General features: G+C 44.3%; 1 protein-coding gene across 1 annotated transcript in view; it reads left to right on the forward strand.

Annotated features, from left to right (window-relative positions):
- The window catches only part of LOC119382556 (E3 ubiquitin-protein ligase MYCBP2), a 130,594-nt gene that overhangs the window by 107,066 nt on the left and 986 nt on the right, over nucleotides 1-22,542 (forward strand). Inside the window, exons 67-77 of the mRNA XM_037650305.2 lie at nucleotides 1,589-1,960; nucleotides 2,620-2,739; nucleotides 2,893-3,003; nucleotides 5,581-5,709; nucleotides 6,189-6,324; nucleotides 8,769-8,869; nucleotides 9,037-9,222; nucleotides 9,716-9,823; nucleotides 11,347-11,556; nucleotides 12,214-12,321; nucleotides 22,049-22,214. Coding sequence (XP_037506233.1) covers nucleotides 1,589-1,960; nucleotides 2,620-2,739; nucleotides 2,893-3,003; nucleotides 5,581-5,709; nucleotides 6,189-6,324; nucleotides 8,769-8,869; nucleotides 9,037-9,222; nucleotides 9,716-9,823; nucleotides 11,347-11,556; nucleotides 12,214-12,321; nucleotides 22,049-22,214 — 1,747 coding nt within the window. The remainder of the gene's footprint in view (nucleotides 1-1,588; nucleotides 1,961-2,619; nucleotides 2,740-2,892; nucleotides 3,004-5,580; nucleotides 5,710-6,188; nucleotides 6,325-8,768; nucleotides 8,870-9,036; nucleotides 9,223-9,715; nucleotides 9,824-11,346; nucleotides 11,557-12,213; nucleotides 12,322-22,048; nucleotides 22,215-22,542) is intronic.

Genomic DNA, 22,542 nt, shown 5'->3' on the forward strand with positions numbered 1-22,542 from the left:
GCCAAGAGACATTCAACGTCCGGTTGAAAGTGGTCCCTAGATTTTCAATATGCTTCACCTCATCACACCCCGGTATTGCGCCAAAGCTGCCTTTCAAGCTCTGTTACGGGCAAACTTTTAAAAGTGGTCCCTAGATTTTTCAGTATGCTTCACCTCATCACACCCCCGTATTGCGGCAAAGCTGCCTTTCAAGCTGCGCTGTGGTCTCAAATGTACTAGCTCAAGAAAACGCTGGTTCCAACATGGAGATGAAAGATGTGGCAGAGGTGGGGGCTCAATTTATGCTGTTTTGGACCTGAAATTCGCGCAGCAAGTCAGAAAAATCGGAAGCCGAAGCTTTTTAGCATCTAAAATTTCAGATGTTCTTATATATCGACGTCTACGAAGCAGATTTGGAACTCCGGACTTGAAGGGAGCACACCCTTGTCTGCCACATCAGTTGGGCTTCCACAGAAGTTGAAAGAGGAGGAGAGGCTGAGGAAATGGCATTTTTGCCTATCACGTGTAAAGTGTTGTCGGCAACACTTTGGTTGCACCAAATCATGTAGTACATAAATAGAATCCGGCCTCTACATTGCCTCATTCTTGATAAGACAACTATGAAACACCACCCTGCCAGTGCTTCATCAACCTAGCAAAAAGAAGCACTTTCATGTTGCTGTCTCATAAGAATATGCTTAGGAATCCTCTCTAACTTTTTTTTCTGCAATTTCGCTCTGAAGTATTCGAAAAATATTCTAGAAATAGTCGAAAAATATTCGATTCGATTCGCACTCACGCTTCAATATTCGAATTCGCTTCGCACCCAAAATTTTGCTATGCGCACAGCTCTACTAAAGAGTTTAATTGAAGCACGCGTTGCTAGCAGCTGCAGTGTGTTTATAATGTCGACATTTCATGCGAGTATTTCAGGAGTGAATGTTTCATAACTCTGGTAGCCACGTGAAATGAGCACCTTTATATTGGTTAGGAATTGATCTTAAAGCATATTTAGTGGGGGCTGTGTTTCCTTGTTTCCATCTTGGCCTGGCAATTGCTCACAGGTCAGGTGCATGCAGGTCATAGTCAAGTATGAAATCAACCTTTGCGAACTGCAAAAAAATGTTTTCTGTCACCATTCTGTGATGGCTGCGACACTGCATCTGCCCCTCTGACGGTTGGCTGTTGCCAACACCATAAACATGTACTGCTGGCTGCGCTCACAATTTCTAAGCAAGGTCTTGACTATGTGGCGCCAGTCTGCACAAAAATATATTATTTTCAAAATCTACAGTATTGTCACATTGTAACAATGAAGAATATTACTGCCAAAACCACTGGTTGAAAATTGGACTCTGTATAGGGCATATCTGTGCCCACCGAAACAAGCAAGCACTCAAAGCACAATGAGAGTAGTCAGTACGTCTGTGAATCATCGAAATCTGAACAATTTGTTGAATGTGCCAGTTATTTCTGTATGACTCAGTATAGTCAAACCCGCATATATCGAACCTTAATCACTGGTGCTTGCTTATGTTCGAGGATGCATGCTGCCCATCGTGCCTAGATAAGATAACTGTTCTGCTACAGATTCATGCTGTGCCCACAGGTGACCAGCCTGCTGCGCCGGGTGCTTCCTGAAGTTCCTCCACTCACGCTTGCTGCAGTACTCGGAGTGCTTAACCTGCCACCCAGCGAGTACGGCTTGCCTCCGAGCAGCAGCACCAGTCCTAGTGCCGACAGTGTCGAAGGCGCGGCTCCTTTGGACATTCATCGAGTGGGCTTACTAGATGTTCTGCTGGCGTGCGTGGCAAAGGCACTGACTCTGCAGGCACGATCCAAGGGAGGTCGCTCACAAGCCACCACACTGGCCACAGCCATTCACCCAAGGGACCACCTGGGAGCCCGGTGGTGGCTGCGGGGTACCACGGCCAGAAAGCTTGCACAAGGCATCGTGCAGCTTCTAAGAGACATGGCAGCTGTGAGTATGAGGTTTCTTTGAGTAGTGGAGACTGAGGAGCTAAATTTTTTCTTTAGTTGAAATCACATGAAGCCAACAGACAAGGAGGCTAAGAAAAGGTATGGGTAACAAACTCTTAAATTTAATTGCAGTAGACTCTCAGTAAACGGAACCTGAAGGGACCAGGAAAATGTGTTCCGTTAAACGTTTACTGAGGGATGAACAGGGGTGCAGAATTCTACTACAAAAGCAATCTTATAAGAGGCAGTTGTTCCATCTAAGTAGCAATTCCGTTTAAGAGATTTTTCGTTTACTGAGAGTCTCCTGTAATGTGGGTAGACAAAAAGACGACATTTTGCAGCTGACAGCCATATCCACAACTCATGCATTGATTGTGCAATACTCTGCCATTTAGCTGCTGCAGTGATCATGCTCTCATACACTTCCTTGAGTAATTTTGTACACGAACTGGTCTGTATTTGAGTATCTTTGCATGTGCATGGTACTGTGAGTGCTAGCCAGGATCACTCACATCTATGCCAGGGCTGCAGCATTATTCTCTTATGGACTCATTTAAATGTTGCTTTCAATTCCTCATAATTAGAAGCATAGAAAACACTGCTGCCACGAGTGGATAGCATGAAGCGTGCTCAGTTTGAAGCACGCTGCTGCTCTCGCAGGGTAAGCTTACAGAAGCCTGGGCCAGGGTGACCAAAGGAGCCATTGCTGAAAACATTCTCAACTTGACCAAACTAGCTGAGAAGTACAGGACACCTGCAGAATGCCTCAAGACACCCACGGTATGACCCTTTGCTTGTTATGGTACTGTTCTTGGTTTCCGTGCATTGGGGCTCCCGTATTTACGTGCTTTGTTTTTCTGGCCTCTACCTTTTGCTAATTCCTTCAACTGTTCCCTTCTTATTTTTCTTTTTCTTTTCACTTTATTTGCACAGTTGTGGCTGGCATTGGCCTCTCTCTGTGTCCTTGACCAAGACCATGTTGAGAAGCTTTCATCAGGCCAGTGGGCCAAAAGCCGTGGTGATGGACTTCAGGCTCCTCCCAGGGTAAGACTTTAGGCAGATGTCGCCAACAACTTTGGCTTTTCATGCTTGGTGAACAGGACGTAGAAAGCATGCAGAGGGCTATTTACTATTCTTCCCGTTGTCAGCATTGAAGGCTTGAACTTGTGTTTGCATTTTTATGTGGCTCACTATGTCATGGAACAATGTTGCATAGGTACTAGTTACAATAGTCATTGAACATTTAACTTGCAGGAGTAAGCATGATGAAAATTTGTTTTTTAAGCAAGCCACAGAAGGAATAATTGCCGTGAAAACCTGTACACATTTGCTACAATGTACTACATAGTACAAGAAGTGTGCTTGCATGTCCGGTAGAGGTCACTACAGTCCTCCTTGAGCATGTACTATATACGTAGCTTTGTATTTGACGTAGCTTTACTTGCCATTATCTTTAAAGTCCATCTTATGAGCAGTGCAAAAGACGGCAGCACTAGACAAAGAAAACCACAGGACAGTCTTTGCCCTGTCTTTGTTCTTTGTCTGTGTTGCATAGCGCTGCTCCGGGTTCAAGCAAATAAACAGGCTGCACACATTCAGGGCCCCCGAGCTCTTCTGAGACAGATGCTGCGCCCATTGGAGTGCAGTGTAGTCACCTATTGTAGCCACCATAGAAGTTACGCACGTCAGTGCCGAATAGTAACATTTAAATTATCCAGTGTAATTTTGGGATCAAGATGACAAAGCTTTGAACCATTGAAACACGGTTGCAGGCCGGGATCTCGGTCAGGATCAAATTGACTAAAAGATCTAACTAGTTGGGGTCAAAATAGTGAGTTTTCAGTATTGGATGTAATGGAGGAATACATTCGAACCCGGATATACTATGTCTGTCAAGACACTTGTAACAACTCCTTGGGAAATCCGTGACTAAGTGTAGCGCCACTACAAGTCTATTGAACTCTCATTCACCTCCACATTCCATATAGTAGCAAACACTGAGGAAACTATGAGCAAGGTGCATATCTGAAAATGTGGGTGGCTTAATTGTGCAGCGAAGTTACTATTCGTGCTCCATACTAACAAAATCGCATATATTTTAATAACCTTCACAGCAATACAGTAGTGTAATGTGGTGAAGCCCACAGCCTGCAGTGATTCATTACAAGGAGAACCGTTGGGTCTACTTCAAAAATGCAAAAGGATTTTTGTGTCAGATGCACACATTCCTTAAGATGGCGTGGATTAACAATAATTAGGTAAACTTTTATTTAAATGCAGTGTTGGCAAAACATTGGGTGAATTCCCGCTTTTCACAATATTGAGGGACTGTCCTACAGTGGCACAGTTTCCAGACTAGCTCCTAAAAGGCGTATTTTATATATATATATATATATATATATATATATATATATATATATATATATATATATATATATATACACACACCGTATTTACTCGATTCTACCGCGCCCTCGATTGTAACGCGCACCCGTTTTCTGCGGCCAAAAAAAAAAAAAGTAATACATCGATTGTAACGCGCACCCATTTTTCGTGAGAGAAAAGAACAAAAAAAGTCCGTAGGAGTCAAACTTCGTGCATTCAGAAGAACAAGTATTTGGGTTTTAAAGAACTAAAGTTTCAAAAGAGTAAAACACAAAGTCAAAAAGCGGGCCTTGCCGCTAAAACTGTCACCACTACGGCGGCGATACGAGTCACGTAATGGATCAGTCCTCGTCGCTGTCGGACAACTCCTTGTCGCTGTCAACACTCTTCGATTTCGGGAAACCGGCCCTGCTTTTGTCCACAGAAACTTTTTCGCGAAGGTTTGCTGTAAAAAACTTCTGCTTCTGTTTGCGCCAGTCTCGCATGCACGTTTCGGGAACTCCGAACGACCGCGATGTGGCCCGATTTCCGTCCGTCTCTCTGCACATGTAATAACTATTCTTTTAAATGCGGCAACGTGGTACACTAGTCGAGTATTTGGAGTCGACACTTCCATGCCGTCGATGCGAACGCAGAACGGGATGACAATCTCCTCAGCACACGTACGAAATGAAAAAATGGCAGAAATGGCCAAGACGCGTAGGAGGCGGCCATTTTGAAATATCGATGGCAATAGGATAACCGAGTTTCTTTTTTTTTTTTTTCGGTACTCGATTCTAACGCTCATGCGATTTTTGGACTCGTTTTCCCGGAAAAAAGGTGCGCGTTAGATTCGAGTAAGTACGGTATATATATATATATATATATATATATATATATATATATATATATATATATATATATATATATATATATATATATATATATATATAAGTTGACTCTAATATGTTAATATGTTGAACTTTGTTATGATGGGGCTTGACTTCATGTGCTAACACCTGTCTTGGTGATCACAGATAGACTATGCAGAACACTTTGTGTGTACAAGGGCCATCAACACTCATTGCAACAGCACTCTCAAGTACTGTGTGTGCATTGTGGAACAGATATGGGTGTCTTTCATCAGCATTATTTTTTTTAAGGCAAGATTTCTAATGTGTGTGCTCACATTTGTTCATTGTATGACTGTACGTTGCAGGCATTCTGACTCTTCTTGCCCTTGTATCTTTTCTTTAGCCGACATGTGACAACCATGACGATGGAGAAACCCCAGCTATCATCTTGTGCAATGTGTGCGGAAATGTTTGTGCAGACTGCGACCGCTTCTTGCACCTCCATCGCAGGACAAAAACACACCAACGCCAGGTCAGTCTTGCGCAGGAGCACGGGTTTACCTTGTGGTTGTTAGCTTGTGCTTCGTGTTTAAATGCAATTCTGTGACTGCGCCTGTAGTCCCCCAGCGCCATTCGTTCTCTCTAGTCGCTTCAGTGTTTTAATGTGTGTAATGCATGCAGATGCAATAATAAGGCTTTACATGTTTGGCTTTTCATATTGGCAGCATGGTTATTCATGCTGAATGCATTGTCGTGAAGCAGAGCAGTTCGCGAATGTAAGTCGTGGGCAGTGTCGGGCAGTATAATCGTTGAACTATAGTCTGCAGAATAGCAATTTAAAAAAAAATAGCTCTTATGAGTCTGTGTTGTGAATGTTTTTATTGGAAATTAAGGAAGCTCTTTCAGCTCTTGCATCTATTTTCCTGCGCTACAGCATGTGGTGTAGCTTGTGTAGCATGTCACACCATCTGGAGGCTACAGCTACATTCTTCTGTCATTGTTAATGTTCAGGTGTTCAAAGAGGAGGAGGAAGCCATCAAAGTGGACCTGCATGAAGGGTGTGGTCGCACCAAGCTCTTCTGGGTGATGGCATTGGCCGACTCCAAAACACTCAAGGCCATGGTGGAGTTCCGGGAAAATTCACGAGGTATGGTGAAAGGCAGTATTAACAGCGAAGCTGGGAGCTGTTTAAGCTTTTTGTTGGGCCGGGTAGTGCGAACAGAAATGATCATCATCATGAACTGGCACACACTCTCTCTAACCTCTTCTTCATCTTCTGATTCGCTCCTAGAACATGTGTGCAGACTTGTCCAGCATGGGATGCAATAACTGATGGGCGAGAGAATAAGTACAGAGAGAGAGAGAGAGAGAAAGACAGCGATAGAAAGAGGAAGAGAGAAAGAAGAAAGAGAGAAATTCTTGGCGAAAAAAATTTCTTGGCAAGGCGAAATTCGAACCCGCGTACCCACGACCCGAAGGCAAGCGTCTTAACCACTTGGCTATCCAGGCACGCTAGCAGAGCATAGCATAGCCTTGTATAGTATAGCAAGTGGGTGGGAAAGGAAGTGAGGGTGAGGAGCAGGGGAGAGTAAAGCATAGCATAGAAAGAAAGGCGGAGAAACAGAGAAGGCTGCCCAGCTCACACTTCCTTCAGGCTTTGCACCACTAGTGAACCGGGCAGTGTGAGAAGCTGCCTTAATTTCTTTTTCTCTGTCTCTCCCTAAAGAACATTATGCCTCCAGACTGGTCCTCGTGGATCTTCTTAAGGGGAGATGCGGGTCGAAAAACACGACTTTTTTTCTGAAATTATCGATTTTTTGTTTTCACCTGTTTCATTAAGATTAGTAGTATCTCTACTGTTCCGAAAATAAAAATCAAAGTCGGGACTCAACTGGAAATGCGTTAAAATTGCATCTAAAGAGCACAAGGTGGCTGTTAATCTTGACCGAAAGTGTGATGTCTTCTAGCGCCTTGCGGCCGATAACTCGCGGCCACTCGCCATTTGGGATCGCATGAGGAGATCTTCAAATAACCACAGTTTCCCGCGCTGCAGAAGCGCAAGAAATAATAAAGAAAGCATGCTTTTGCCACACTTTTCGAGCGCTGCGACTGGCTTTTAAATCACGTGATACGGATCGGGGACCGCCATTGGCCGCTGCACGCCTTGTGTGTTGTGAAGCCTGCTTGCAGGGTCCGTGTTTCATCGAGCTGCACAGCTGAACCTTTCTCCCGCGTATTTATTTTCATCGTGGACGAAGAGAACCGTAGCAAGCGCAGTCACCGGCCATTGAAGTATCGCTCGGTGAACAAATTTCGAGGACGCCGGCGTAAATCGAAGTCAAACACTCGCCGAACGGCAAGTGCGTCTGCTGCCGCGAGGCCTAGCGACGGCGTCTACGATGCTTCCCACGAGTTTGCCGCGGCGTTCGAGTATGTCAGTGCCTCTCAAAGATAAGATCGGACTCTTCGACGACAAAGAAAGATCACAGTAGAAAGAGTCATCCTTGATCGCTGACATAACAGCATTGAACATCCTCGTGATCGGTGCAGTGTGTCCAACTTGTCACCATTCTGGGATACGCGTCCAGGAACCAGCTTACAAACGCAAAGGCATCATTTCTGGAATTGCAATGCGAGAACAGCGAGTGCCCCGAAAGTATTCTTTCGATGACGTATACGTTGCGGCGAATTGCTTCGAGCGAGGAGGCCAGCGTAGGGGCGGCGAGTGACGGACTGATCGCAAGCAGAACCTACGGCAGTGGGAGCTCGCGCCATAGCTACTCTGCTCGAAAGAGCTGTGAAGGAGAAACTTATGGTGCTGGCTCATTTTAGGGCAGTAGCTACTAGAAGAACAATTTACCTCTTTTGTGTGGAATTTTGATCGGATTTCGTTACCTCTTTCATAAACATCCAATTTTAACTTCAAACTTTGTTTTTCTCAAAACACACTTTTCGGCAACTTTTTCTACGTGCCCCTCTTGTTTTTGGTACTTCTAATACTCAGATCTGCATGAAATTTCGCCCAAATTTTCTCTAATGTTTGAGGAGTGCAGTTATCTCTTCGAAATCTCAATATTGTGTTATGCATATTAGAAAATTTGCAAGTAAACATTTACTGGGGTCTGGGTAATACAGACTTCCCATGCTTCAATTTTTCACGTCTAGTAAATATTTTATATGCACTTTCTGGATAGTTTTCGGCACTCTACAGTTCAGTTGGAGCAATATGAGCCATCAATTGTCAAAATATATGGAAGTTTAAGGATCGAAATAGGGGGGCTACAAGGCCTATGTTTTACACATTTGTCATGGTGCAGAACAAAAAGTATGCAACTTACAAGAAAACTAATTATAGTTTTGAAATCAGCATAAAAATCGCTACAAATACCCCAAGTTTCATTGCTCTAGGATGAATATTAAAAAAGAAGTGTCTTCGAGCCGTATCTCCCCTTAAACTCCCTCCTGTGGTTTCCTTGAGGAGTCTGTGAACCACAATATATGAAATACTAATGTGTAGATGTGTGAAGTGGCACCTGATGGGCATGGAGAGGGGGAGCTATATCTTGTACTTGTTTTTCTTTTTTTCTGTAGGAAAGTCAGCATCAGTGCCCACAGCTGGAATTTGTCGCTTTTGTGGGGCCCCTGGGGCAACTGGACTCCTCTCAGCAGCAGTCACTTGTGCTGACTGTCGGGTGAGGCCATCCTAGCCATACTTATTTTTCGAACTCCAGCTTGAATTGAACTCAAGAACTTGAATTGCAAGTAATCCAAGTTTGAGTTGCAGTGTGAACAAACAGTTCCTGCTTTTAATAAACTGAAACCTCTGAACTAACAGGAAGAATGTGATTTTTCCCTACAGGAGCACGCAGCTAACGCCTGTTCCAAGACGCATCCCTGTGGTCACCTATGCAATGGTATTAGAAATGAGACCACCTGCCTGCCATGCCTCCATGGCTGTGGTGCTGCCAAAGGGCTGCGCCAAGATGCCGATGACATGTGCATGATCTGCTTCTCTGAGGCCCTCTCCTGTGCTCCAGCAGTTCAGGTGCGTCAGTTTGTCTAGCACTGTGGCTGCACGGTGTGTCCAAAGTGCCGTAACACAAAATAGATATGGTAGTCTTCTAAAAATATGACTTCTCTACATTACGCTTTTGGCTAGGTAATGCCAGTGCCGGTCATCATTTGCACGATGCCAAGCATTTGGGCTGCCACTTAGTAGTATTGTAGTCCATCTGATTTTTGTATGAGGCTTTAGGATTCCGTGTGGTAACAAGAGCAGGAAGTGGTGCCTCTGCGTGGGTGGAGGTGTACAGTGAGATCCACTAAGTGTCCTTAAGCGTATGTGATGACCTTAAGTGCACATGGTGTGTATGATTGAAATCTGTCCCTGTAACTCTGCATTCATCATTGTGTGTCATGCCTGTCCTGTAGCCTTGGTATCCCTGTAACCAATAATGGGCAGCTGGTGCTTGTATTTGTTGGCTTTTCTTACATGTGCCCTTCAAGCTTCCATTCTGTGGTTGGTATGCCTTTTGCAGCTCTCCTGTGGCCACGTTTTTCACTATCACTGCTGCAAGACTGTGCTTTCACGAGGTTGGTCAGGACCAAGAATCACCTTTGGCTTCTCCCTCTGTCCCATCTGCAAGGTGAACCTCACTTTTTCTTGTTGGAATGCTTCGAGACGGCATAACATTGACACCGTGATGTGGTAGGGATTTCAACAGTGCATTAGTGATATTTCGGAGGCCACGCATGCAGTTATGCTTGCAGTGCTTCACAAAACCTTTCATTTCCCATATTTTTATGCTCGAATGTGATGGCATTGCCCTTTCACGAGGAACTATGGTAGCATTAGGATTTATCACTAGACGATGCTAGGAAAATGGGAAGTTTGTCATGAATTCTGCACCCAAGAGGCTAGCACTTGTGTGATCCCCAATAAAACACAAAGAATTATCATATTAGTCAGTGGATAATAATAAACAGTAGGAACGTGTGAATAGTAAATTTTAGGTTCGAAGTGAATTCAAAGCAAATAGTGATTTGCTCGAATAATTTCGAATAGAATTCGAACAGTACATGTCACATATCATAAAGGAAAATGAGCGTATTTGTCATGACCCAACTAACCTGCACAATATTTTTTTTAAGATTGAAACAAGGCATGTGCAGATCTCATTCTTCTTGGTTCAAAGGAAAGTGGAAGCAACTTTTAATAGTACTAGCAGGATTCGACTTTTGGTAGAATGCAAGTGATAGCCTGTAAAATATGTTACATTTTAAAATTTACTATACTGAGAGTACATAAGCCAGTATAAAAAGCTATTAAACTTTAAAAACGATCAATCGATGTGAGGGTAATATGTTCCTTGAAAGAACGTGAGCTTGGGCACGCTATAGGTGTTTTTAAGCTTGAACTGGGGCTCGCGGCAGTACGAATTTCTCCTGGATGGGTGTATTCATGGTATAGCACCACTCTACTGCCGTGAAACCACCTTTACAGGGGTTTACATGCGGTTTATATATGTCTATTCGTTCATTTCGAATACCTCGAAATTTCGAATAATTGAAATTCGTTTGAATATTCGAAGTGCTCGAATATTCGCACATGCCTAATAAACAGGAAAGTGTGCAACCACACGTACACGTTGTGGAAGACACACAACCTGTACATGTTGTGCTGCTCTGATTTAGCTTCAGGGAACCATTGACCTCTACTTTCTTTAGTATTATGAGTATCTAACTGTGCTACAGACTTGGTGTATTCGTAGTAGTAAAAGGAGCTTTTAATTCATTTAGCACTATTTTACTTCATATCCAATCTTTTCAACATATTTCATTTAATACATAAGCTGGGCAAGTTGGTTTTGATTCATTGTACTTTGGGTAACAGCGCAACTTTACGACACGAAAAAAAGGAAGGAAGAGAATGAGGATGCCATTGCCGTGTCGGGTTTTTTCTTTTTTCCTTTTGTCCATGTCGTGAAGTTACGCAGTTACCCAAAGTATGACACTTCATTTAATGCCTCATTACAATTAAAAAAGCAGTAGCGTTTCCTTGGCATCAATGACTACGCATCTGATGTGACATAAAGTGACTCTGATCTGCCAAAGACTTCAAAGGTGAGAAAAATCCCTGCTTCTAAATTTCTTGTCTTCCATTTTTCAGGCACCCATGGAGCATGCAGTGCTGAAGGATCTTTTGGAGCCTATTCGTGCGCTCTTTGAGGATGTCAAGCGCAAAGCCCTTATGAGGCTGGAGTACGAGGGGCTGCACAGAGCTGAGGCCATCACCACACCTGGTGCTCGCTTTTACGACAACCCCGCTGGTTTTGCTATGGAACGCTACGCCTACTATGTTTGCTTCAAGTGCAAGAAGGCAAGTGTGCTGCTGTCATTTAGGGACATTTCAAAGCGTCAGATTTAACATTAATGCCACATCACCAGCACATCCATCCTAAAGGACGATCTCAAGTGTATTGCAGAAGAAAGGACAATAGTATATAAATGCGCTATACAAGTTCATTATGTCCTATTCTTTAAGTTTGCAAATGCAAAGAGCATGCTTTTACGGTATTTTGTTATTATCTCAAGTACAACAGGTGAATATGAGTGCACGATGTAGCGTTGCACAGGTTTCAGTGAAGAAATGCATGATACCATACTCGTGTTTATATTGGTATCGACTATCTTTCAAAGCATTAATAGGATGGAATTTATGTACACACAGAACACAAGTTACTGGCGTGCTTGCATGCATGTATGTGTGTGTGTTCTCTCATCACAACACAAAAATTAGTACTTGTAAAATTACTTTTTATTAAAGTTGTTTCAAACAAAGGAATGAGCTCTCAGAGTTCCCTGCCTTCCTTGTAAAATGAAAGTGCCTTTACTGGATTCTTACACACAGACAGTGTTTCAGGCATTTCTGTTTTCTTGAATGCTTGCATGTATTATTGCACTTTCACGAACAGGTACATGTCAGTGAGCATACTGATGAAATTCTAAAAATTTTATGGGATGTGGCTTCTTTCAGGCTTATTACGGTGGTGAAGTGCGGTGTGACATCGAGGCAGGCCCTGTGGACGAGTACAACCCGGCTGAACTTGTGTGCGGTGGCTGTTCTGACATCTCAAGGGCACAGGTACAGCCACTACAGAATTTGTCCCTTTTGCTTGTTTTTCTGGTACTTCATGCACTGGGCACAATTTTATACTATCCATTTCACTGTGTTCTTATGTTAGCAGCAATGATGCTCTGGTGTATTGTGCAAGCTGATAGCTCATTACTGTTGGCCTCGAGATCTTTGAGTGGCGCCCTCTCACATGTAACGTCAGAGAGGGGATTCGGGTGCCGCTCTTCGCGCGCGCGCGCGCTCGCTAAGTGAAGGCTGCTCGGCACTACCGGCCAGTCTCTCCTGCTCGACTTACTGAAACATTAGTGGGCAAGTTCATAAAACATGTTGTACTGAATGTTCAAGCAAAATGCCTAGCAAAATCGAGCAGAGTTGCCGTCAGGAGCACGTTCAGTGTCGATATTGCTCTTGGTGTCGTCTGCTAGCCATCAATGTGTACATCTGCATGTATGGTGATGATTTCTTTTCGCGAGTGTTCTATGGCTGTGGTGCACTCAAAATTACTTTCTGGCCCATTTTTGATCACTGATTTCAGCGTTCGGGCTTCGGCTACTGTGTTTGCGTTAAAGCGCAATATACGTATACCGCCTGCTGCGCGTGTTCGGTTGCCAAGCCTGCTCCTTTGATTCAGTTCCTTTGTTTGGAGTTTTAAGCGCATGACAAGCCACGTGTGACGTTAATCAAATAAATTAAATGGTCGTTACAGGCAACAACCTTTGATTAAATCCAAGTTTTCAGCAGCAGCCGTTTAAGCGCGTCATAAGTACTTGAAGTTGAAACAAGAAATAAAAAGGTTGAGAGCACGTGCAAAAGGGGATGCATGACGGTGATAATAAATATTTCGTAGGTTGTGCGGAGTTTTTTCTTTTTTTCAGCATATTTTAATTCCTACGTTAATAAATCAACGTTCGCTGACTCGTTCCCAGTCGTTTGAAAGTGTGCTGAAGAGAATTAGTGTAATCATACTAACGTAGATAAATACAAAGTTTTCGCATCAGAAGTCGTCGTAAGATGTATTTGCAATAAAATAGTGTAAATCACTCTCAACGGTCGACTTCTGATAAGGCGTGATGCGGTCACTGTACTAAAAAGACTCGCAGGGTCCCTTATGCATTTGCCTAAGATGACTCGAAGGTGAAATCCATCTCCTTCTTGTTCAGTCGATGTATTGTTCCTTCCCCGTCCCCTTCAGAATGCTTTTTGGACGTAACGTGGTTTTGCACTGCCTCCAGGGCCGGAGGTGTTGCAAGCTTTCTACACATCGCCTGGTTTTGCATTGCCTCCGTGCCGTGATCGACCCACCGATCACGGAGGCAATGCAAACCAAAGATGTCATGTGATGACGTCATCATGTGACGTGACATTATGACATCACAAATTTTGATGGTCTGTGATGTCATGAGGACGTCATAAGGTGACGTCATCGTGTGATGATTTTGTGCATCACTCGTGTTGACGCTGCCGACTAGGGATGCCGACGGTGAATTTTTGCATTTGATCAGGAATGCAAAGCTTTCACCGTAAAATATTCAATCTTGTTACAGCGCAGTAAAGAATAGCAACAACCAGCCAAAGGGGCCAAAAGAATGGTGGGAAAGTGCTCTCTTTCTCCTCTTCCTAGACATATCCGCCGATTTTTCCTACTGTTTACCAAGCTGTATTATCGGTGACAAATGAAACACGAACAGCGTAGCGCATTCCTCAAGCATTAGGAACTGTATAATGCGTGTCGTCCTGTCATCACCATTGACAGGCACGCACACCCGATTAGGCAGCACTACGTAATCGAAAGCATGAATCTGGCTCACGAGCGGCAGTCGCAAGAGTGTATCTATCTCTAATCATAAGGGTACGAACTGTACCACGTGCACCACTGCTGGCATTTCATTGGAGCCGATAGTACGTGTAACAAGTTTTAATATGCATCCAACTCGCCCAGTCTACGCTAGTTATCTGCAATAACACGCTGGTCGATGAAGTTATCAATTTTATTTTGTCGGCAAACGTTTTGTGTACGTGACGACAATTGGGAGTGCAGTGTGAACTTTCATTCAAGTCTGTTTACATAACACTAACTTCTGCGAATAAGCCGTAAAATTGATCGCGCTTCGCTTCCAAAGCAGCGTACACTCTTTTTAACTCGCTTGCGGGACGTTCGCGCTTTCATGTAAGCTATTTCATCGTCATCCAGCCCAGTGACGCTACGAACTCGGTGGCATGATCCTGACCGCGATGGTTCTGTGTATATAGAAGATACGTTAAATGTTAACGTTTCTTAACCTCCTGTAGTGCTAGCAGCCATCTAAAGAACTATCATTACAAGAAAATACAGCTAGTAGTCGAGGAACGCTGTGCGACACGAGCGAACGATAACGAAAATGCTGCTGTTATAGCCAGAGCCTAGCAGACGACAAAAGCCGAATCCCTGCTTTTGCGTTACCGGAGCACCGTTCACAGCGCCGCCATCAGTGGCACATGAGGCGAATACTATGGTGGCTAGAGGGGGAAGTGTGACGGGCGAGAGCGGAGGGCTGTACGAATTCCCAATGAAAGATGGCGGTCACACCAGGTGGCGCTACCTGTGCCGTAGGTGCTTGTGGCGGCATTTGCCTGCTTTGCGTACGACCGCTAAATGTTGCTTTCACTTGTTTCTCATAATTGCTTATACCCCGCGCCCGTGCTTAAAGGCGCTACGTGTTTGTTTCGCTAAGAAGCATGTGTTCAAAATCATAGCGGTGTTAAGCAAGAGAAAAAAAAGAAAACCAAGAACTCTTTTAAATCAGACGGAACTGGCGTGCCTCCAGGTTTTCATATTTAAATATTTCTTAATATCGGTTTGATTTGACATGTTTAATCTGCAACAGTGTGCAAAAACTGGGCTAGTTGGTTGATTTTCATGGTAAAAGTAGCGCAAAAAGACGGCAACACGAGAAGAAGAACGGCACAGGATAGGCGCTGAACTGTTCAGCGCTGGTCCTGTGTCGTTCTTATTATCGTGTTCCTTTTGCGCTGCTTTTACCATATTTATAGGCTGCTTCAGTTGAACTAAACCACTTGCTCGGCTGTGTAGCTCAGCTGACTTTAAAGTGTTTTTTTTCCTCTTGGTAAAATGTAAACTGTTTACAATCGTTCATAGTGAGTATATTGGCTGCAGTGCAGTGCATTTTTTTTTCTCTCTTAGTCCGCACCCACCTCCTCCCATTCATTTCCTCTGCATTGTAGGGGGTTCTCTTGAGGGCGAAATGTTCGAAGCATTTACATTTTCCGGCTCCTTTTCCTTGAGAAAATTGAAGTGGAGATCGGAATGTTGCAGCTGGAGGCTCTTTGATACTGAACATTTTATTTTATTATTTTAGCGATAGCTCTATCTATACAAGGACCAATGATTTCTGTTAACTTACGGCTTTAGATGCATACTAAATACACGCAAGGGAAATGGTAAAACATGTTTATTTATCACACATTTGTCATCCCATACTTATGTCAGACATTTGTTATCACATACTTCCCTATCACGTTAAGAGGTCAAATTACTTGACCATCCTCAACTCTCAACTTCAAGTGTTTTTGGCGCTCCCTTTGGACACCCCTGCCTGCATTATTTTTTTTGGTAAAGTACTTCGGTGCGTCCGGGAACACTGTAGGCACAGCGTCTTCTGACAAACGCGGGGTATCTCAACACCCTCACCGTTTATAATGTGTTGGTATGTTCTTTCGATGAAACTCACGTCGAAGTGCTGCTTGCAAACAACGCTGTCCCTCGTCAGCTCTTTGTCAGTCCGCTTAATATTCCGAGCTCATTGCTCTCGCCTCGAGAGATCCTTCGGGGCTTTAAAGACCGAAAGCTTCTCCGAGCACGATCTATACCCGCCTTTACAGCCAGGGACGAAGCATGTACTTGCGCGATTTGGCGGCATGGTTCACAGAACACGTGGGTACAGTGGCGGGTAAACAAACGACGACAGCGAAGGCGAGGCACCCGAACAAGGTGACGGCACAGCACAGAGAGAACGAACGAGCCAAAGCAAATGCGGCGAGCACCTACTACTACACCAGCGCCCCTTGTGGCGGCCAGAACTTTCATTGCGTTCCACGCATCCCTCTCCCACGGCGGGGACGCAGCGCCCGTCACACTTCCCCTTCTAGCCACCATACGAATACAGTGAAAAATTATTAATACAGTAGACTCTCAATAAACGAAAATCTCTTAAATGAAATTGCTGCTTAAATGGAACAACTGCCTCTAACATGATTGGTTTTGTGCTTGAATTCTGCACCCCTTTTCATCTCTCAGTAAACGAAACTCCTGTTAAATGAAACATATTTTCCTGGTCCCTTCAGCTTTCGTTTAACAGGAGTCTACTGTACGCACCTGCCAGAAATGTGGCATAAGCTCGCACTAAACATTAACACGCATTAACCACCAGGTACAAATTTGCATATTCTGATGTGCGCCGCTGCTACCAACAAAGAGATATATAAAATTCCACAGCAAATATTGTCTAAGGTACCCACTTTGAAGTCTTTTTCTTTCTTGCCAAAGCACAGAAAAGATTCCAGCTCTCTCACACAACCGTTCAATAGTGCGTGGTGGTGGCACCAAGGAGCATTTTGAGACTGTTACTGGGTCCGGAACAAACAGCGACTGCCATAGTGACAGAATGGATGGACATATGAATCGGCTTTACATGTGTGTGCGGCTGTACCATGATCTGCTACTGAGTGAAAAGTGACACCGTTTCATTGAAACACGCTATTGCCGCATGGAGCCGATTGTCCCTGGCTAGTTGGGTGCTGCATGTCACCTTCTCAGCTCACGCCATCACTGCCTGACTGCTTACTGTACCGTACGCATGCATTTGTCGTGGGAGTGTTCTTTGTACCCGTTTCGCTCAACACCACGCTCAGACACAGTGAGTAACTTGTTGGGTTAACGCAGAAACAATAAACTTCCTGCAAGTGACACACACTCCTTGTCTCCGCGATGCTCTAGCAGTCCTGCACGATGAGGTGGCAGCAGGCGGAAGCGCGGTTGAGTTGTCGCCTAATAAAAGTGTGTGGTACGCTTACAACAGCACTAGGTTTGCTGTATCGTACATGAACGTTTGGAATGATAATGTCAGTGGATTGAGGTTTCTCGGTGCCCGTGACACTCAATTTGGCAACAGTGAGCTGCTTTCGTTTCTGTAAGGCGACGTGCACGGGGAGATGGGGGTCTTGAAAAAAAAAAAAAGTTTATTTATTATCCTATCTTAATGAAAATTAGCATGCATGTGCATCATTGAATGGAAATTTCAAATCTGCAAACAGATTTCAAATATATCATTTAGAAATGAAGTAGTGACAAATTTCCACATTTTAATTACGTAATTTTTTACGGGTCATTATGGTAACTTACAGTACAAAAAGTTACTTTTCAGAACTACATGGTTCTTCTAAAAGGTCCACCCCACAGGCTAAAGCAGATTATATGTCAGAGCAGCTGTTTCTTTGACCATGAATAATTTTCAAACTTGGAAGGTAAAAGTTAGCTTCCAGTAATTAGCCGGTACTTATCAAATAATTGCAATTGCATCGAGGTTGAGCAAAAAAGAAAAATTTTAGCCTGTAGTTCTGGTGCTGCTGAAAAGAATGATACCAAGTTTGTTTAAATATGTTAATGGAAACTTCCTCAAAACTTCCGTACGGCAGATTCTCTTCACAAAAATAACAAAGCTAAGAAAATTGTGTTTGAAGTTTTAAAAGCATTTGTAATTTAATCTATTGAGTCTGTAAGAAAAAGAAAGGCTACCTTGCCGTAACATATTTTTCCAGAGCATAGTTTGGACTCTAAATACTTTGAAATTGTGATTTCCTAAAATTGACATCTTTTACTATTTTTTGCTATTTTAAGACCCTCGTCCTCCCATAATGAACACAGTCCAGCAAATTGAGGCGGCAACGAACGGTGGTCCAGCACACTTCGGTTGTCACCTATTAAAAACATGCTCACTTACAATAGCTGAACAGGTAGCTGTAGATGCTTATCGTGATAAGGCCGTTGGCGATCAGTCATACTGGTGCGTTTGTCGGTGGCCGCCATCTCCCCTTTGTTCTTTTGTGATGCTTATCCACAAAGGAATCAGCACATTTGCATTGAAGTCAGAATCATTGATCAACCAGTCTCTGTACTTCCTGAAAAGACAGAAGATTAGGGATGGGCGAATAGTGAATTTGAGGTTCAAAGCGAATCTGAAGTGAATAGTGACTTGGTCGAGTAATTTCGAATCGAATAGTTCTAATAGTATTTACCGCATATTATTTTAAAAAATGAGCATTTTTGTCATGACCCTTGCACAGCATTTTTAAGGATTGGAACTAGGTATGAGTGAGTGTTACCTTTTTTGGTTTGAAATGAAGCAGCCTTGAACAGTATCAAGATTGCAGTGGGGTGCAAGTTATAAGTGGTGCAATACGTTACAATTTAAAAATTACTATACTTAGCGCATGTAAGCCCGTATAACACGCTTTTAAACTAAAAAAAAATATATGTACATTTGACCTTGAAGTGTGGCTTCGCAGCAGTGCAGATTTTCTCTGGATGGGTTGTTTCACGGCACAGCAACGAGACACTGCAGTGAAACCACCTTTACAGGGGGTTATGTGCAGTCAAATGTTTGCGTGGTATCACGTTCAGGTCCTGGCACGTCTTCGTGAAGGAGAGGTGGTTCTTGTATGTTGACACATCCCGGGTTAGGTTGACGTACCGCTTCGCTAGCAGGGTTGCTTTTTGGCCGTATTCAGCGCGTAACATATTCGACAGAGATCTGTCTGGCTGGGTGAAAAATTCATACGAAAAATAATAAACTCTCCAGCCACTTTGCTAAAGTTAAACTTTAAAAGCTATAAAACTGACCCGACGTTTCGGGACCGATTCGGTCCCTTCTTCAGGGGTGACTGTTCGGCCGGCTCCGAAGCTAGCGAGTTTCTTTGGTGGTGTCCCCCTCTCCATCGTCCTTCTTCCCGCCGTTCTTGTTGCCGCGGTGTTTCTTCCACTGGTTCCGTAGACCGTGCACGTACACACTCGGCAAGGTTCCAGTTGAGCGGTTGACATTTCCCGGTGTTGTTTGGATATGCCAGGATTCCAAGAACTGCCTTTTTGTGTGGTTGCCTTTCGTGTCGATGACCCGGGCGTCGTCAAAATTGATGCGGTGGTCCATCTTTTCGCTGTGTTCAGCGAGGGCGTTTCGCGCAGCGTTGAAGCTACGCACGTCGTTTTGATGTTGCCGTATCCTTTCGGGGAAGTTTTTTGTCTCACCGATGTAAGTGGCGTCACAGTCCGTGCATGGAACCTCGTAGACCAACCCGGGGCATCTTTCTTTCGGCAATCGGTCTTTTGGCCGTGGCAGGAGATGCCCGATTGTTGACACGGGCTTGTGCGCTACCTGTATGCCTTCTCTTCCCAGCACCCTGGACAGTTGCTCGCTGATTCCCGGAACGTATGGGACCGAGATGCGGTAGGAACGTTTGGGGGAAGCCTTATTGTTAGTGTCACCCATTGCAGAAGAATGCGGATGGGGGACGCTTTTCCGGCGTCGCTGGCGCACTCGGCGAATAAAGCTCTTCGGGTATCCATTGTCCAGGAGGTCGGTGGTGATCGCTTTTTCTTCTTTCCTCCGTATTTCTTTGGAGCTGCAGACGGCCTCTGCGCGATTCAAGAGTGTGTTGACCACTGATGTTTTGTGGGCAGTCGGGTGGTTAGAGCTGAACTGCAGGTATCGTCCGGTGTGTGTAGGTTTTCGGTACACCGAGAAGCTCAAACGTCCTTTCAGCCCCGTTTTTTGCCGTTTCACTAGCACATCCAGAAAAGGAAGCACGTTGTTCTTTTCATGTTCCACGGTGAACTGAATCGCCGGTTCCATCGAATTTAGGTGTGCCAGGAAACTGTCGATGTTAGACTCCTTGATCACGCAAAAGACGTCATCCACATACCTCAAAAATATTTCTGGTGGTTCGGCGAACGTGTCCAAAGCTCGTGTTTCGATGTGTTCCATCGTCAAGTTTGCCGCTGTGGCTGAAATGGCGGCTCCCATGGCGGTTCCCCTTGTTTGTTGGTAGAATTCACCTCCGACAGAAAAATATGTTGCGTTGAGGCAGAACTCCATCAGAAGGCACAGTTCGTCCGTACTGAGGTTCGTCCTTTCGCTGAGGTTCTCATCCCTCTCCAGGGCGGCTCGGGCAGCTGAGACCGCGAGGGGTACGGGCACGCTCGTGAACAGTGAAACTACATCGAAAGACACGAGGCTTTCGTCACTGCCAATTGTCACCTCCGACATGCGCTGAACAAAATGGGTGGCGTCCTTTACATGTGTGGCTGTCTTCCCCACTAGTGGTGACAGGGTCCTGTGTAGATGTTCGGACAGCATGCGAAGTGGGGATGTTCTAAAGTCAACTATCGGACGTAGCGGTATCCCCGGTTTGTGGATCTTTGGAAGGCCGTAGAATCCCGGCGCAGAACCGTTTCTGCATATGAGGCGTAAGTACAGCGTTCTTGATTCTGGGTGGTCTTTGAAAATGTCAGCCAATAGCTTGTTTAGCTCTCGTTGAATCCTGGGTGTGGGGTCTTTCGTGAGTTTCATGTATTCAGGGTTGTTCAGCAGGTTTTTTATCTTGTCCTCATAGGATTTCCGATCAAGTATAACGGTCGAATTACCTTTGTCTGCTGGTAGGATGGTTATGGTTGAGTCTTTTCGGAGTTCTTGAAGTGCTTCTTTTTCGGGTTTTGTAAGGTTCCCTCGCGGTCGAGCTGGTAGCTTCGAGAGGATTCCAATGGCTTTGAGTCTTACGTTGTCTCTTGAATCGCTGTCTATGTGTTGTATGCCATCTTCAACAGCTGCGATGATCTGTGGACCCTGCTAGCGAAGCGGTACGTCAACCTAACCCGGGATGTGTCAACCTACAAGAACCACCTCTCCTTCACGAAGACGTGCCAGGACCTGAACGTGATACCACGCAGCCTACGCCTCAAGCGCCTGGTCCAATGTTTAAATGTTTACAAAATGTTTACATATATGTCAAATGTTTACATATATTCGTTCATTTCGAATAATTCGAAATTTTGAATAATCTAAATTTGTATTGAAGCGAATTCAAATACTGTAATATTTGTTCGAATATTCGAAATGCCCGAATATTCGCCCATCCCTACAGAAGATCTTTTGCAGCACCTTGTGGCATCAGCGAATACTGGGGTGCAGTTAACTTTCATACCACAAAAGTTATCACGGTACACTGTGCACACTAAATGTTAGGTGTAGGAGGAGCTACTTGGTTAGGGATTCGTTGGAACTATGTTTTAACCACTAGTACATCTGAAGTGAATAAGCGTTAACTAGGTTTGACTGTACAAGCTAAACCGCATGCTTGGTTCACTGTATCTTCACACATTTTAGATGAAAATTGATGTGCATTTCTTATCAGGTTGTTTCCTTTCCTACCTCACATTAGTACTAGTACTCTGTCGTTTTTAGTTGTTGTACCAGTCAGTTTGTTGAAGTTTTAGATGGTTTCAATGGTGCCTCAGTGGTCAGATGTGCTCGCCATCGGCTGGAATGTGCAGGCTGATGCTATTTGATGTAGTTGTTCATTTTACTGTGCATGGTTGCTGCTTACTTGCACAATGGCACTGAAAAGGGATGGTCAGAGCTAACACATCTGCTAACTGTGATAGTGCTTCTGTTCACATTCTCTGCTGCAGATGTGCCCCAAGCATGGGACAGACTTCCTGGAATACAAATGTCGCTACTGCTGCTCAGTGGCAGTGTTCTTCTGCTTTGGCACCACCCACTTTTGCAATGCCTGCCACGACGATTTTCAGCGGGTGGCCAACCTGCCCAAACAGCAGCTTCCTCGCTGTCCTGCTGGTAAGGCACCCCCTTTCTTCTAGCATAAAAATGGTGTAATTATACTTGGGCCACATGAGCACAGATAATGGCATTAGTTTCCTAATGCCTTATGGTTTAATGACATTTGTGTGGTGCCACACTAACAAACTTAATATAATTTCCCTTAAAGTGATTCACTACTTGATGCATTCACCAGAACTCACTGCAAAATGCATATCGTCGGCACAGTTGAAGTACTATAATAGCATCTATCATGTAAAGAATGTTTTATACATAACTGTCAATGGCGTTCATGTCAGGAGTTGTATTTGGCAAGCTTCTTCATGTCGGCATAGCAATGGCTTTG

Source organism: Rhipicephalus sanguineus, chromosome 2 (genome assembly GCF_013339695.2).
Source record: "Rhipicephalus sanguineus isolate Rsan-2018 chromosome 2, BIME_Rsan_1.4, whole genome shotgun sequence".
NCBI classification, from domain to species: Eukaryota; Metazoa; Arthropoda; class Arachnida; order Ixodida; family Ixodidae; genus Rhipicephalus; species Rhipicephalus sanguineus.